General features: G+C 38.1%; 1 protein-coding gene across 7 annotated transcripts in view; it reads right to left on the bottom strand.

The window, feature by feature from the left end:
• LOC122308408 (inositol hexakisphosphate and diphosphoinositol-pentakisphosphate kinase VIP1-like) overlaps positions 1–15,434 on the bottom strand; it is a 38,251-nt gene extending 22,817 nt beyond the window's left edge. The window contains exons 1-11 of one of the 7 annotated variants that reach the window (XM_043121710.1): positions 15,158–15,434; positions 14,867–15,048; positions 14,685–14,744; positions 14,377–14,423; positions 12,417–12,500; positions 12,130–12,193; positions 11,285–11,438; positions 10,561–10,631; positions 9,942–10,046; positions 9,490–9,582; positions 8,543–8,617 (exon numbers count right to left, since the gene is read on the bottom strand). In XM_043121710.1, coding sequence (XP_042977644.1) covers positions 8,543–8,617; positions 9,490–9,582; positions 9,942–10,046; positions 10,561–10,631; positions 11,285–11,438; positions 12,130–12,193; positions 12,417–12,500; positions 14,377–14,423; positions 14,685–14,744; positions 14,867–14,950 — 837 coding nt within the window. In that variant the 5' untranslated portion in view covers positions 14,951–15,048; positions 15,158–15,434. Of the gene's footprint in view, positions 1–8,542; positions 8,618–9,489; positions 9,583–9,941; positions 10,047–10,560; positions 10,632–11,284; positions 11,439–12,129; positions 12,194–12,416; positions 12,501–12,660; positions 12,750–14,376; positions 14,424–14,684; positions 14,796–14,866; positions 15,049–15,142 lie in introns of those variants that run through there. The other 6 variants (XM_043121709.1, XM_043121711.1, XM_043121708.1 and 3 more) reach the window with 6 other exon arrangements.
• Positions 15,435–17,350: the final 1,916 nt, after the last annotated feature.

Below are 17,350 nucleotides of genomic sequence, written 5' to 3' on the forward strand. Positions count from 1 at the left end.
TTAGCACAGAGTCCAGAATTTGTCGACCCTTTACAAAAGCATTTTGAGGATTCGAAATTATCTTACCCAAAACCGCCGCTAATCTGTTGGCAAGCACTTTGGAGATGATTTTGTACACCCCACTAATGAGGCTGATAGGTCTGAAATCCTTCACTTCTGTTGCTCCCGGTTTCTTCGGAATCAAAGCGATAAAGGTGGCATTCATGCTTTTCTTGAATTTTCCAGACACAAATAGTTCTTGAAACACTTTCATGATGTCCTCTTTTACAACCTCCCAGCATGTCTGAAAGAAACCCATAGAAAATCCGTCTGGACCTGGAGCTTTATCTTTCCCCATTTTTCTGACCACTTCATATATTTCCTCTTCCTCAAAAGCTCTTTCTAACCAGGCACCTGTCTGAGAGTCAATAGAGTCGAATCCCAATCCCTCTACTTTTGGTCTCCACCCCTCTTGTTCTGTAAATAAGTGTTCGTAGAAGTTTACCACATGTTCTCGGATCACTGGAGCCTCCATGCAATCTATACCATTAATATTCATCATTTCAATAGAATTGTTTCTCCTATGAGAATTAGCCACTCTATGGAAGAATTTTGTGCTTCGATCACCTTCTTTCAACCACAGTGCTCGTGACTTCTGTCGCCAAGAGATTTCTTCTAAGGAGACCATTTTCTCCAACTCTGCTGTCAATTCAGCTCTTTTGGCATTTTCGACTATGGTAAGGGGTCTATTTTCATTAGCCCTCTCAATATTCTGTAACTCCTCCAACAAAGTTTTCTTTCTTCCCCCTACATCACCAAAAGTATGTAAATTCCAAAGCTTTAAATCATTCTTTAAAGCCTTAAGTTTACCTGCAAGAATGTATGATGGGGTACCATGTAACTGGTATGAAGACCACCAAAGTTTTACCCTATCCACAAAGCCTTCGCTCTGGAGCCACATATTTTCGAATTTAAAGTATCGTAGCCCTCCCTGAATACCGCCACCATCCAGTAGAATGGGAAAATGGTCTGAGCATAAACGCGGCAACCTCTTTTGGCACACACCTGGGAAATGAGATTCCCATTCTGGCGAAATTAGGAATCTGTCAAGCCTAGACCATGTCTGACTATTGGACCAGGTAAAGGGCCCACCTATCAGCGGAAGATCCAGCATATTCAAGTCAAAGATACATTCAGAAAAATCAGTCATTGCTGGTCGTATATGACCGTCTCTTGAACTTTCACTAGGGAATCTTGTGACATTAAAGTCTCCGCCAAAGCACCATGGAAGATCCCAGCAGCTATAAATACCAGCAAGTTCTTCCCATAACAATCTCCTATTTCTGTTAATATTCGGTCCATAAACACCTGCAAAAGCCCACATAAAATTATCCTCCACCATCTTGAAGGAGATAGCAACAGTAAAATCTCCTACAAAATCTTCCACTTTTTCCATCACCCTTTGATCCCACATCACAATTATACCACCCGATGCCCCATTTGATGCTAAAGAAACCCAATCTACATAGGGGCATCCCCATACACTTCTCACTAATTCTTTGGTCACCAATTTGAGTTTAGTTTCTTGTAAACAAACAATATCCGCCTTCCAACCCCGAAGCAAATTTTTTATGCGCAAACGCTTATTAAAGTCATTCAACCCACGAACATTCCACGACACAATTTTTGGCTTCATAAAGGAGTCGCTAGCCCTTTCCCTTTGGACCTGTCACGGCTCGAGCTACCCTCATTCAATGACCATTTAAGTCTCTTGAGCTCCCTTTGTTTCTTAGTCCCAGCTTTCTTGGACTGAAAATGACTCGCCTCAATAGAAGTGAAAAGAGCCAGAAATTGTTCCTCATAGCCCACACATTCCATGCCCACCACTTGTTGAATCTCCTTGATCTTTCGGAAGACCCAATCGGAGACCTCAAATTCAGTCGGTGCTAAACAGCTTAACGGAACTGGATCTCCCACACCAGGGGATCCGTCCCCCCCTAGCTGCACTCCACCCTCCCATTCTACCATTGTGCCCACAGCTTTTTGCCCATCAAAAAGAGTAGAAGGGACTTGTGAATTAGGAGCCAAAACCCCATCAGTATTGTTCTCTACATTTCGATCAGACTCCAAAAAAATATTCGCTCCAGTTCTCTCAGCCCCCTCCTCCGAGATCAACTCAAGGTGCATAACAGGGCTGTCCGTCAGTTGTGGAGAGAGCTCCTCAACGGTGTCCCCCACCCTCTCAACCTCATCCTCTGATAGCATCTCAGGAGACTCAACTAAGTCACGAGAAACCTCCAACGTGTGAATCGGCTCGTTCTGTGCAGTTGAATCCGAGAAGAAAATCGTTTGAAACAAGAAAACATTTCTCTCCTCTTCCCGTGTCGGTAAAAGCTGTTCCACTAGTATCGCCGGATTTTTCTGACTCACCGGCGCAGTCTGAATCACCGGCGCAGCCTCTGACGAGATCACCTCATGATTCGGGTTACCCACTCTTCCGCTGGATCCAGTTTTCCTTTCTTCCGGCGACGGTAACACCTGTTCCATCACTATCGCCGGCATTTTCTGAGTCACCGGCGCCGTCTGCAGCACCGGCGTAACCTCCGACGATCTCACCTCAGGATTCGCGTTACAGGTCTTACCGCTGGAATCGGGTCTATGGCTCCATATTGTTTTCGGTTTACAAAAACCGGGTATGGGCTGCTGAACCGTTTGGGCCGCCTGTGTTGAACTAGAGCCCAGCTCCACATTCGGACCCTTTCTCACCCCCAAGTTCAGCCCACCCCATTCTACCTCCTCTACGCCCCGTTTTAGACTTAAAATATTGAGTTGCAAGTCCTCCACTTGCTTCTGTACCTCACTCAACGCCCGAAGCAGATCTTCCTTATTTAGTCCAACAACTCCCCTGCCATCCCCCACTCGGTTCTGAGCCCCTACAGAGCATACGATAGGTCCCTTCAGTCTATCATAGGTAGCGCCCAACCTGTCAGTTTTTTGATCTTGGACAAAGACCCTAGATTGCTGCAGTGCGTCCCTGTAAGACCGTGTAGGAGCATCCACCGTCGTTGCCGGTGGTGCTATCCCTGTAAAGCGATTTTCTCTACCTCCTTCCTTCAACAACTCTATCAGTTTCCTCCACCCCTTACCATCTCTTTCCTCTGGTATAAAGATACAGTTACGACGGCCACCCCTACTATACTCTACCAAAGCCATGAAAGCTCCTTGGTTGTTTGAGCCCCTTTGTGCTATGTAGCCCCTATCTCCATCCCTATGTGCTGTGTAAAAATCCTTTTTCCCACCTGTTAGACAATTCTCCAAGGCCAAAGAGAACCATCGAGCCGTAGCAAACTCCAATCGCATGTTTCTAACAAACTTCCACCCTCTTTCGGTGAACAACACCCAGCGTCCATTCCTTATCACTTCAAAGGATTTCGACTCAATCACAATAAAGTTCGACATATCGATTCAGTAGGAGGAAAATGTCTCCCTGAACTTACATCTATCTCGCTCACTTTCGAAAGTAGTTTATCATCTTTTGCTGCAAGGCTACAGTTTCAGAGTGGAAAGTCACCTTTAAACCCTAAAACAACTGCAACCCAGATTTCCTGAGTCATTTCCAAAAGTCCCAAAAAGAAAATTGGGAGTTTATTTTCTCGTTGCTTATTATTCTCGGTTGTTTCTTTTTCTGTCATTCTCAGTTGTTTTGCTGCTCGGCAACAATTATCTTATTTCACCTTTCTAGTTTCTCAGCTTTTTTTTCTAACCGTGGTCAATTTTCTCGTGGGTTTGCCTTGGGATATTTTCGTTTAAATCATTTTCTAACCGTGGGTTTGCTGTGGGATATTTTTTCATTTGCCGTGGGATATTTTCGTCTTTAATCGTTTTCTAACCGTGGGTTTGCCGTGGGATATTTTTTTTAACATGGACTCCGTACCTGTATGTACCAAATTTTCGGGAAATAATTATTCTACGTGGGCATTTCAGTTTGAATTTTTTCTTAAAGGAAAAGATCTTTGGGGGCATATTGATGGTACTGATTGTGCATCTAATCCTGATAAATCTAAGGATTAGGATGTGCTTGATGCTCGAATTATGTCTTGGCTTCTTGGCTCAGTTGAGCCACATATTATCACCCACTTACGGCCTCATCGTACCGCTCAATTCATGTGGACTTACTTAAAGAAAGTATATCATCAAGATAATGGTGCTCGTCGTTTTCAGTTAGAGCATACGATTGCCCTGTTTTCACATGACAACCGTTCCATCCAAGACTATTATTCGGCGTTTCTGACTCTTTGGAACGAATATTCTGATTTGGTTACTGCGGATGTTCCTGTTGCCTCTCTTTCGACTATTCAAAGTCTTAACGAGACTCGTCGTCGTGATCAGTTTCTTATGAAACTCCGCCCCGAGTATGAATCTGTTCGCTCCTCTGTTAAATCGCTCGCCTGTTCCTTCTCTTGATGTTTGTTTTGGTGAGTTACTTCATGAAGAACAAAGGCTCAGTACTCAAGCTTCTCTAGAACACTCTCATGGTAGTTTAGGGTTCCCTCCTATGGCTTATGCTGCTCAACGACGAGGACCGCCTGTCCATTCTAGCACCTTACAGTGTTTCTGCTGCAAGGAATACGGGCATATTGCTGCTAATTGTCCTAAGAAATACTGTTCTTATTGCAAGAAGAAGGGTCACATTATCAAAGACTGTCGTATACACCCCCAGAATCGTCAAGCTCAAGCATTTCAAACTTCTGTAGCACATGGCTCTTCCTCAGGTGCTTCCTCTGATCTTGCACCTCCTGCAACAAATTACTGCACACCAGAAATGGTGCAACAAATGCAAATTTTGGCACTATCTGCAATGGGATTTCAAGGTAAAAATACAACTAAACTTTGGTATGTAGACTCGGGTGCTTCTAATCATATGACGAATACTCCTACTACTCTATGTCATGTTCGGCCCTATGCTAGTCAATCTACCATTCAGACTGCCAATGGTAGTGCTTTGCCAATAGCTGCTATCGGAGATGCCTCTTCTCAATTTACTGATGTGTTTCTTGCTCCTCAACTTTCCACAAATCTTATTTCTGTTGGTCAATTAGTTAATAACAATTGTGCTGTTCATTTTTCTGGTGATGGATGTGTTGTGCAGGACCAGGTAACGGGGAAGCCGATCGCGAAGGGACCTAAAGTGGGGCGTTTATTTCCACTATTTTTACCTGTTCCACTACTTTCTTCAGTTTCGTCTACTAAGTCCTTTACTTGTCATAATGTTCCAGCTCTGAGTATGATGTGGCATCGTCGTTTAGGTCATCCTAATGCTCAGATCTTATCTCATGTATTGCACTCTGGTTTTTTTGATAATAAAGAACGTTCTTCTTTATCTCTTCAATGTGATTCTTGTAAACTTGGTAAAAGCAAAATTCTTCCATTTCCGTTACATGCTAGTAGAGCTTCTCACTGCTTTGATCTTATCCATAGTGATGTTTGGGGACCTCCCCCGATTAGTTCACGTGAAAAATTTAAATATTATGTGACTTTCATTGATGATTATAGCAAATTCACTTGGATTTATTTTCTTCATTCTAAATCTGAGGTTTTTCGTACTTTCACTGAGTTTTTCGCGTATATTGACAATCAATTCTCTGCGACTATTAAGACATTATGCACAGATTCTGGTGGTGAATATTTGTCTGCTGAGTTTCAGGCATTCTTGGCTTCTAAAGGTATTATTCATCAACGTTCATGTCTTGCTACTCCCCAACAAAATGGAATAGCCGAACGCAAAAATCGTCATCTTCTTGATGTGGTACGTACACTCTTGTTAGAATCATTTGTTCCATCCATGTTCTGGGTCGAGACTCTGAAAACTGCTACTCACTTGATTAATCGTTTACCTTCCCAAGTCTTACACATGGAGTCTCCCTATTTCCGCTTGTTTGCTAAACAACCTAGTTATGATAATCTTCGTATCTTTGGTTGTGTATGTTTTGTCCATTTACCTCCTCATGAGCGACATAAATTATCTGCTCAATCTGTTAGATGTGCATTCTTAGGATATAATGTGTGTCAAAAGGGATTTGTTTGCTATGATCCCACTTTACATCGTATACGCATTTCTCGGAATGTTATTTTTTTTGAAAATCAACATTTCTTTCCTGTGTCTTCTATACCTTCTTCTTCTGCTGTGGTCCTCCCATCTTTTGAACAGCAGTTCTCAAATCTTCATCCAGTCAACTCCCGTTTTAAACCAGGTATTGTGTATACAAGACGCTCCCACTCACAGTCTCTTCCGTGGCTCAACCAATATCTGATCCTACCATGCTCCAGGATCAATCAGTTGCAGCACCTTCAGAGCACTTGGTACGTCGCTCTTCTCGAGTATCAGTACCTCCGGATAGGTATGGGTGGTTTGCTTCTGCTCTTACGACTGCATTATCCAATTTTGATATTCCCACATGCTACTCACAAGCTATCAAGCATGATTGTTGGCGACAAACTATGCAGGAAGAAATTGACGCTTTAGAGGCCAATCACACCTGGGACATTGAGCCATGTCCTCCCACCATTGTTCCTCTAGGTTGCAAATGGGTTTATTCAGTCAAAATCCAATCTGATGGAAGTTTAGATCGTTACAAAGCTCGGCTTGTTGCACTCGGGAATAATCAAGAATATGGTGTCAATTATGAAGAGACCTTTGCTCCTGTGGCTAAGATGACTACTGTTCATATGATTCTAGCTCTTGCTGCTTCCAGTGATTGGCCACTACATCAGATGGATGTTAAGAATGCTTTCCTTCACGGGGATCTTAAAGAGTGTATTTATATGAAGCCACCCTCAGGATTGTTCATCTCTCCGACTTCACATGTGTGTAAGTTTCGCCGCTCTCTTTATGGTCTCAAACAGGCTCCGAGGGCTTGGTTTGATAAATTCCGCACAACTTTATTACAATTTTCATTCAAGCAAAGCAAGTATGATACTTCATTGTTTCTTCGGAAATCAGACATGGGTATTGTTGTTCTTTTAGTCTATGTTGATGATATTGTGATCACTGGTTCCGATTCTGTCTTACTTGGCCAGCTCAAGACTCATCTTTTAGAGTCCTTTCATATGAAAGATCTTGGATCTCTCACATATTTTCTTGGTCTTGAGGTGCATCGTAGTCCCTCTGGTATTTCACTCAATCAACATAAGTATGCTAATGACTTGGTGGCTACAGCTGGTCTACAGGAGGCTACTTCTGTGGATACTCCTATGGAATTAAATGTCAAGCTTCGCAAAGAGGAGGGTGACTTACTTTCTGATCCCAGTTTATATCGAAAGTTGGTGGGTAGCCTTGTTTATCTCACTATTACTAGACCAAACATTTCTTTTGTTGTACAGCAAGTCAGACAGTTTCTTCAGACTCCTCGTCATCTTCATTTGGCTGTTGTTCGTAGGATCATACGATATGTTAATGGCACTTTTGCTCGTGGTTTATTCTTCCCAGCCGGCAACACGACTCATCTTGCTGCTTATAGCGATGCTGATTGGGCTGGTTGTGCGGATATACGTCGCTCCATCACTGGTTGGTGTGTGTTCTTAGGTAATGCATTAATCTCTTGGAAGAGTAAGAAGCAAGACCGAGTTTCTAAGTCATCTACGGAATCTGAATACCGAGCGATGTCTTTAGCTTGTTCTGAAATTATTTGGCTTCGAGGTATGCTTGCTGAGCTAGATTTTTCTGAGACCAATCCCACACCTCTACATGCCGATAATACGAGTGCTATGCAGATCACGGCCAATCCTGTCTATCATGAGCGCACGAAGCATATTGAAGTCGATTGTCACTCTATCCGTGAAGCATTTGAAGCTAGTGTTATCACTCTTCTACATATTTCTACTGAACTACAAATTGCTGATATTTTTACCAAGGCTCTCACTCGTCATCGACATTGCTTCCTAAGTAGCAAATTGATGCTTGTTGATCTACGGGCATCAATTTGAGGGGGGCTGTCAACGTACAACAGTCCATCTTTTATTTGTGATATTTGTAATACTATACAGTTGTAGTAGTTTAGATTATATATATAGGTCGGCTAGTCAATGCTGCTAAATAGAGGGAGGCTACATACGGCGCTGCGATCTAAACATCAGGCGTAATTTTAGGGGCTCTTCCCGCTCAAATTAGACAGTCTATAGTCATGTAAAGAGGTTCTATATAAGGAGAATAAATCCTCAGAAAAAAGTGATCGAATTCAATCCATTTTGACAGAAAAAACGGGCTGAAAGCAGATTATCAATTTTAGATTCCAAAATCTAGAAATAACACATAGTTGGGTAAAGGTCAAGAATTTTGAGAAAATGGACAAATCATTGACATGACTAATAAAACAATTTTTTTCCAGTCTAATGACAGCTTTTTTATCATCATGGCCCAAGGAGATAGATAAATTTTCTGACAAGCAAGAACAATTGAAACAAATAGAAACCAGAATTCAGTAATGCTGTACTATAGAAATAATCAAAGACAAGAAATAACAATAACGCCTTTGAAGAACATACTGAATAGTGTCCAACAACATACCGCTTGCTTAAATGCATTGTAAACACCTCTTGCCATTTGCTTCTCAGTTGGTGTCAGCAACACAGGATACCTCACCTGTCAAACAAAGTAACCATTATATGCTTCAAACATAACTCTTTTATCGCAATGAATTAGCTTACTTACATCATCTACTGTGCTGCATGCCATATACTAATGTCTCAAAATTTACCAAGTGGGTTCCTAGTAGCTAATTTCACCGTATGGAGAGGCATTTATATATTATTTTTGTTGTCAATTTGAAAGTTCAAGCATCCACATCTCAAATGTTTTTACAAGTTTTCACAATCCATCAGATTAATCGCAGATGAAGAACAGTTGCTATTTAGGATACATACATGCACATTCTATTGGCATTATATGAATAAAATCAAGCTTCTAAAAGGGTAGAAAAATCAGTAAGGGAAGTGAGTTAGACAAAAAGAGAAGAAACTTGGACAAAAAAAGAACTTAACTCATCACAGGATGACAAGACATTGACAACATCGTGAACATATTTTAACCTCTAATTAACTATGTATTCTTCAACATCTAGTTGTGCCCTCTAGCTAGGCTGCTTGTACCAAATTATAGTTCCATTCATATTGTTCACCGAAATATGACTCCTCTAATATGAAGCAGATAAACTCAACATTCTTCCATCAAGGTGGGGCTGCCTGCAAAAATTCTATCTTGCTGGTCCTGTTTAAGCTAAAAAATATGCCAGTATTTAGGTTTTTATAGGTTTGACTGAAAAATATGTAGTGTCCACCAGACAAATTTCCTCCTAGAGGCAAGACAATTTACCAGTCAGGTAGAAAACTAAGAAAAAAATGACAAGAAATGGAAAATAAATACTAGAGACTTGTAAGAGAGAGTAGTAATTGTAACAGAAAAGGAAGAAGGATAAGATGTGCAGGTAATCAAAATATGCTACAAATACAACTTACTTCCTTGCCATCTGGATTTCTCATAACAACACCGTCAACAACTGGAGATTTCCTTGCCTCAGCATGTGCATACTCAGGGCCAACGGTATACACCTACAATCATTGCAAAATAAACTCAAGCAACCATTTTTAGAAACAAAAAGCATATAAATTACTAGAGACAGAACTGAAGTTCAGACTTATATTGATATATGTCAATTTCAGATATGACCAAAGACTAGCCATTCAATCTCTTTTTTTCCTACCAACACCCCAAGACAAGAAAAATCCAGATATTGTTTTTGAGGAAGTCACCGCTGTTCAGAAAAATAACTTCCACCAAACAGACATAAAAATAATATTCATGCTTTCAAAGGGTCAATCACCAAGGAAAGCATGTGCTTCCATCTGCTTATGAAAGTAGATGCGTATAAGATCATTACAAAAGCAAACAAACATCAAAACTCCACAACCTTGACGTCTGTTCCTCCAGTGGGCTTAAATTCCTCATATATATAAGAGCCTTCACGCCTCACTTTTCTGACCTCTGGATGAAACTCACTGGAACGATTACCAACCTAAAAGAAATTAACAATCATATTAATAACATGGGAATAATTAAGTCATTGAAGCCATAAAAAAATCAGGAACATTGCACACAAAATTTGGAAAAAAAAAAACTGATGGATGAGCTGCTAGAAAGGCTGATAACTACAATAAAATTCCCTAAGCATGGGAGTACATTTGATAAGATTTATTTTACAGATATGTCTTAAATGATGTCTGGGAATTTGAACTTGACCTGCCAAACTAACCATAGGCTAATTGAACTTGAGTAAACCCAACTAAAACTGATATAAACTTGTTAGTTTCAGCTTAGGCAGCAAGAGCCAATCAACTCTATCAATATTTTTTTCCTTTTATTTCTAGCTTTCTATTTATTAATAATCCACCACCACTTTTGGTAGAAATACCATTTAGACTTCATGAAACGCCCAAATCCCAATATATATACAGCATGAAAGAAAAGTGGAGTTAAAAAATGTTTTGTGCCACAGAAAGTGGACAAAGAGCTCTTGATAAAATTCTCACCTTCCTAAATAATTCCTTCATACCTCCACCTGCTGAGCTTGGGTAATATATCATAATACTATGATCATCCCCTTCACAAAAATATAACATCAGTCATTACCATATGTGCACATTGTGAAAGTCATATCTTAAAATATTCAGACTAGGCACTTAGGCAGGCAAATTGATTTTATGCATACATTTATATGAGACTCTCCATGTGTTTCACTGATCATAGACTCATAGTCAACCTTTTTTTCTAGAACCCATTATAAAAGGAAATTCCATCCTTTAATTGAGGGCTTTTAATACAATTTCTGTTGTTTCAACCATTTGCTTTTGGAAGACATGAAGCCCAAAGAAAAAAGCTTTTACAAGCCATCAAAGGTCTGGATTTAACATCGTAAGTTAGAGACCAATAATAAAAAATCACATTTTTGTCAAAGAAACAGGGCAAAAAGATTAATTATATCAAGCTTATAACGAGTTCTCTTCCTATCATTCAGCAAGGAATAATGAGAAGAGATAAATGATATTATATTTGTAGATATTTTTTTTACTTGGTTCAAGCATCAAGAAACAAGGAATAGCCAACAAAAAATATTTTTCTTTTGTTTTTTTTTTAAATTAAAAAGAAGATGGTAGCCAGTAATTTTTGTTAGCCAGCAACGAATTCATATAAAATTTGCTGGCCCAATCATTAGTAAAAGAAACAATTTATTTATCAATATAAAAATCAACTCACCATCAATAGGCTTTTCCACAAATGGCTTCCAAAAACGATTTCCATGAACCTCAACAAAATCATCTTCCTCAACAAAATAATCCAGCTCTTGATATGGTACTTCTCTATTTACGAAGGCATATCTTGGAACAGGGATTCCATGCATTTCAAGACACTTAAATCCAGAAAAGTGATAAGCTACTAGTTAGCGTTCAGTTTTGGTAGTAATCAAAATATTAAAAATGGATAGTTGAAATAATGCAATTCATTTCATTCGAACTAATGCATGAAGTACTTAGCATATACTCCATGAGTTTTTATGAGTAATGCTTCCACACATTAAGGAGCGACGAACCCATGGCAAAGCAGTTGCCCATGATTCAATTGTGACTCAATTCAGAATAACTAGGTCTGTCAATTTGCATATATTGACAGATTTTTAACAAGAGAGGAGTCCAGATTCAATAAGAGGAGTCCAGATTCAATATCAACATGTTAAAAAAAAAGGTAGCACAGCATTTACAGACCACTAAGAAACAAGCGACACCACACTTTCCAGTCAACATAGTAAACTAGCCCATCTTAGAAGTCTATAGTGAAAACATCAGAACATCAGAATGGGCTGATAGCCACAAGATCTGGACATTACCAGAAGAACTCAAACAAGTACTTATCAAGTAACTCTAGGACCTCCATGACTTTTACCTCACAAAATTATTGTAGATAAAAAGTAGAAATCAAGAATCAAAGTGTTAAAAAAACATAAACCTTAATCAGATTACTACAAGAAAGAACCTACCACAAAATGTTAAACACCAATAATGGAATTAAACCCTAACAAAAAGATCAGAGGTTATTAAGCATACCTCGTATACCTTCCTTCGGTCATGAAGAAGGTACTGCAGCTCCAATTTATTTACTAGAAAAGGCCTGAATCACAGAGCATATAAGAAAATTGTAACTGTAGTACCTCCCCCCATCCCAATTTAGATGACAAGCTTTCCTTTTTAGGTTATCTCCAAATAGATGAAATATTCTAAGAATGAAGTCCTTTTTCTCAAATTTGAACATTTCTTGGCCCATCAAAGAAATTTTAGGAAGAGTAGTAGTTTCATTAAAATAACATCGGTGCAAAAGAAGATGTAAAACTTACTTCCTTAGAGCAGCATATGCCTCCGCCTTTTCAAGGGGATAGCCAGTGGAATAGAAGGAAATCAAACAATCGCATATTGGCCATCTGAAAACAGGAATAGCACAAAAAAATAGTCAAATATCCCCTCACCCCCAAAGGAAGGAAAAAGAGAGAGAAACAATAAACGAAAGGAGAAAAAAAACAGTGGAGTAGTCAACAGATTTCTCAACTAACAGAATCTAAAACTGTCACCAAGTTGATGTACCAGAATTATTCAGCAATACTTCTCCAATGTGACATGCACACTGAACATTTGCATCCTTCCATTACCTCCTCTCAATTTGTCAGCTTCACCTATTATGGAATCTTCAAAGTACTAATTTTGCCCCTCTATGGTAATTAATTTTGGAATGGATGTTTGGAATCAGAACTGTATGGCAACATGAACACTTGTCTTTATGCAGAAAGGGCTGGTTATTAAGTCAAATGATTTGTTTTATTCAAACCAATTTTGGAATGGAAACAAATTTCAATTTAGGACCAACTATAAAATGGAGTAAAAGAAACCTGATTCTGGTGAGGCTTATTTCCTTATAATGCCATTATTGACTCTACATCCAGATGATATGGAAATGAAATGCCGAAAAGTGAATCTCCATATTTAAGAAACAACTTTCTAAGAGTGATGATTCTACACTTAAATTTTAGCCCCATTTTGTGGGAAGTATATCTGTGAACCCAGGTGTTATCAAAGGATTTCCTGCCAATATTTCTTGTGACTATCCTATGGTTTGGTTACTTTCAGTTCCCCGCCAGCCCCCCGCCCGGCCCCCTTTTCCCTTCTCCCTTCTCTCCCCCAAAAAACTCATAAAACTCAAGTTCCACACCTGCCCCCTAGTCACCTAAAGTAGTTGGACCTTAGGAAGAAGTTAATTGTTTAAAGATGGTATTTTTTTTAGGACTAATATGATATGCATATGTTTTTCAAAGCATATGTACTCAATTTTGAAGCTTTGGCTCAACAAAAGAATCAACTAACACTGTAACACACGACAGCTAAAGTTATGCATAGTATTATACACAATAAGATGCAAATTAATGTGTGTAAACAAGTTGAGTTAGAGCGAGTGGTGGGTGGTAAAAACTTATTCATTAACCTTTATTCGAGCATGAGTTGAGCTCATATTTATCATTGAGTTGCATTTTATGTTCACTGATAGCTCATTTATTATTCGAGTGAGCTCGAGCTTGTTCATAAGCTATTTAATTTTGAAAAAATAGATTCTTTATATTATATATTATAACTTTATCTACAAATTTGGGTAGTTCCATTCCAATAAAGATTTTTTGGGAATATCTTTATAAAACTTATATATGCAAATATCAATAACTATATATTTACGGGAAACAAGGGGTTGGGGTTGGGGAGGTGTTTCATTCCAATTCGGGCTTGGTGTATTTTGGGTAGTTTTTCACAGGCTTTTTGGGTCATTAGGAGCTCTCTAGTATGGGCTAGGTGTTTTCTTGTATACTTCCAGTGTACTTTGTTACTCCTATTAATATATATAATATTTTTACTTATAAAAAAATCAATAAGTATATTCATAAAGATTCAAGCAGCATAAGTAGTATTAGGAACATGGACTTACAAAAACAAAAAAGTAGTATTAGGAACATGGTTTTCTGTTAAATTTTTAAGTACTTCAATATTCTCATCATAAAGTTAAGATGATACCATAAAAAATAATAAATATGAAGTAATTATAGTTTATATGATTCGAGTTGAGTTTTATACGAGTTGTATTGTTTAGTAATCGTGTTTTTTTTGGTGTTCACAAATGGTTCATTTAATAAAAAAATCGAGTCACCCTCGAGTTTGATCGAGCGGATTTCGAGCTGCAAATCAAGAAGTCTTGTTCATTCACAGCCTTGATGCAATGCACTAAAACAGTATGTTCCAGGTAATTACTTAAAAACATACCTCTCAATTGGTTCTTCAAGAATGACCTTGTCCCCAAAGTATATGATCTACAACAGAATTTGTATCCTATCAGGTCGTAACAACAGAATTTTGGGGAAACTGCAAATTTTAAAGGTTCGAACCAAAAAGGACAGAAAAGAAAAACACTCCGAACACCGTACTGCTTTGCAGGTACAACTATCATATTCCTAGAACGTTTCAATCCTCATTCATTTCCGGTAGCAAACAGTATCATTAGCCAATTCCACAAAAACAAGATATTAGTCCAATGAGCACACGAAACTCGATCGAAATTAAAATTCATATACCTCAAATTCACCGAATGCCTGTAACCTCTCTAGAATCTGTTCCATCGGTGCCGAAAATACCTATAGGATAAAACAGATTAATCCTTCGAGAATGAAACAACGCAGTAGAACCTACATTCAGCGATTCATTACACGCTCTGTTTAGTATTGTCGACAAGTAAATTGAGCTGAAAAGAAAGAACCTCAAGTCCGCATTTCACCTTCTTTTCCATCACGCAGACTCCAATCTTTATCTTCTTTACGAAATCACTTATTTCCAAGTTCATGTCTCTATCACTCTCTAGAAAGCTCTCTTTCTATCTTTCCCTCCAGAAACGCAGAATCAGAATCCAAATCCACTTTTAACTTATCAATTCCAGCTTAACTGCTCGAAATAAAGTACATAAATACCAACTCATGAGCGGCTCACCGCCATTCAAAAACACACACAGTGACACAAAGCTATCTGAAACACATACATACGCGGTACACACCCGCACACATGCACAAGCGAGGGATCTAGAAGAAGGAAAAAACAGCGAGGAGCAATACCAGAGCTGACTCTGATTAGAGAATGGAAGCGACAAGAACGGGGGAAGAGAGACACAGAGAGAAAAGTCGAGGAGCGCTTTAAAGCTTTTCACAGGCAGTAGCGGAAACTGGAAGATGAGAAAGTTAAAACGGAAAATATGACATAAATAATATATATATAGGCATAAAGCGGGAGTGTTTGGATATTAACGTCTTTTAGATTCTGGAATATGCAACAAAAAAGCTATGGGAGTAGCTGCGTAGTGCGTAGGTGCTGTACGGTACAAACAACAATGCTTGTCTAGTTTTCTTGGACGATAACAAGAGTAGCTAGTTTTATACGGCCACGCGAATTTTAAAAAATATTTTTTTTAGTAATACTGTACATCATTTAACTTTCTTATTTACGTTTTATTATATATATAATGTGATATATTTATTATTATTTAATAATAAAAAATATAAAATAAATAATTATTTAATAATAATAAATATTATATATTTTATTTAATAGAATAAAGATGATATAATAATATGATATATAAAATTTTTGATATTTTTTATATGAAAAAACGTATCTGAATTATTTACCTAGACCCATAGTGGCAGTACGGTAAAATGATTTTCTAGTTATTTGCGGATTTTGGAAATAAAAATATATATTATTATTTTGTAATAAAAAAACATATCTGAAATGATTTACTCAGATCTGGTTTGGTTGCTGATTGTGGATACCTGGCGGACGGAATTTTTGTCATGGTCCCGGACGGGAAAATTAGGATACGGTTTCTGACTGAGTGGGAGTGCTGTCTCATGTTTGGAAGCGAATAGTTGAATTCATTGGAGGGCGAGGAGGTCCCACTCCCACTGCTTGACATCTTCTTACCAATCTCTAGTTTTGATTGGTGGGATTCTAACATGATTTTTGTTTTCTTTTAACCAAAAACAAAAAGTTCCGTGGCTTTTTGATACCGAAATTTGTCCCACACCACTCACAAAAACCATCGACTTTTCTGGCATATATTCCGTTTGTAATTCTATGGAGGATGTTGTCCTTGGTTTCTTGCCTCTTGGGCGATTTGCGAGTCTAATTATTCCTCTTTCTCTAATGACAAAAGATAAAAGAGTATATTTACTTTTGCCTAACAATTTTCACTGTTTTAACGCTTGCAAATCAAAAACAAATCCTCCCAAAAAAATATGCATGTTTAAACTGTGTTTAGGTATTGAGCTTAATTGAATTGAGATAAAAATTAAAAATTAAATAAAATATTATTTTTTAATATTATTATTATTTTAAAATTTAAAAAAATTAAATTATTTATTAGGTTTTATATTAAAATTTTAAAAAATTGTTAGATGAGATAAATTAATAGATCCATATCCAAACTGGTGTACCCGCGAATAGTTTTCAGTAAATACGTCATATAATCAAGCAGATTCAAAGCACCCGGAGTTTTCAAGACTGATTAATGGATGAAAGCCTTGGGTTTTGGGGATGGGGCCCGATGAGGTTGACCACCCTATCAAAGCCAGTTTTACTGCTACCTCCATTTCTGACTCTTTGGTTGGAAATGTTCAACGGAGGAAGACGGTGAGATATCGAATATCGATCATTTTCACCCTTTTTTATTATTAATTGTTTTTAATGATAAAACGTCGTTACCTCTTATCAGGTCCCAACCCACACAAACTTTTTGTTAATTTCCTAAACAAATTTTTAAAGATTGCCAATAAGTTATAACCTTAATGGACAAGACATCTGGATTTCCAATGAGTTTTGGGTCAACCCCAAAAACAATTTATCAAAAAATAAATGAACTTTGGGATTGGAATATCCAACTTTTTATCCTTTCTAGATGGATCAGACATGTTGTATAATATCCAATATTCTCTCGAGAGATTACAATTCGGTCGTTTTCATGGCTCTTTCCTTCACAATTAATCATACCTTTTCTGTTTGGTTCTTCAGCTTGTAGGCTTGGTTACGATGGGGCAGTGCACATTTTGTCTCAAGAAGGCATCATTCGTTTTCCTCTTATAAATTTCCCAAAGTGAGAACTAAATTAAAGAGTTAAAGCCAACTCACGCGACATTTGATAAAATTCTAAAAATTTTAAGAATATCCTAAAGACCTAAACACTTTAATAGCATAT

Source organism: Carya illinoinensis, chromosome 4, assembly GCF_018687715.1.
Source record: "Carya illinoinensis cultivar Pawnee chromosome 4, C.illinoinensisPawnee_v1, whole genome shotgun sequence".
NCBI classification, from domain to species: domain Eukaryota; kingdom Viridiplantae; phylum Streptophyta; class Magnoliopsida; order Fagales; family Juglandaceae; genus Carya; species Carya illinoinensis.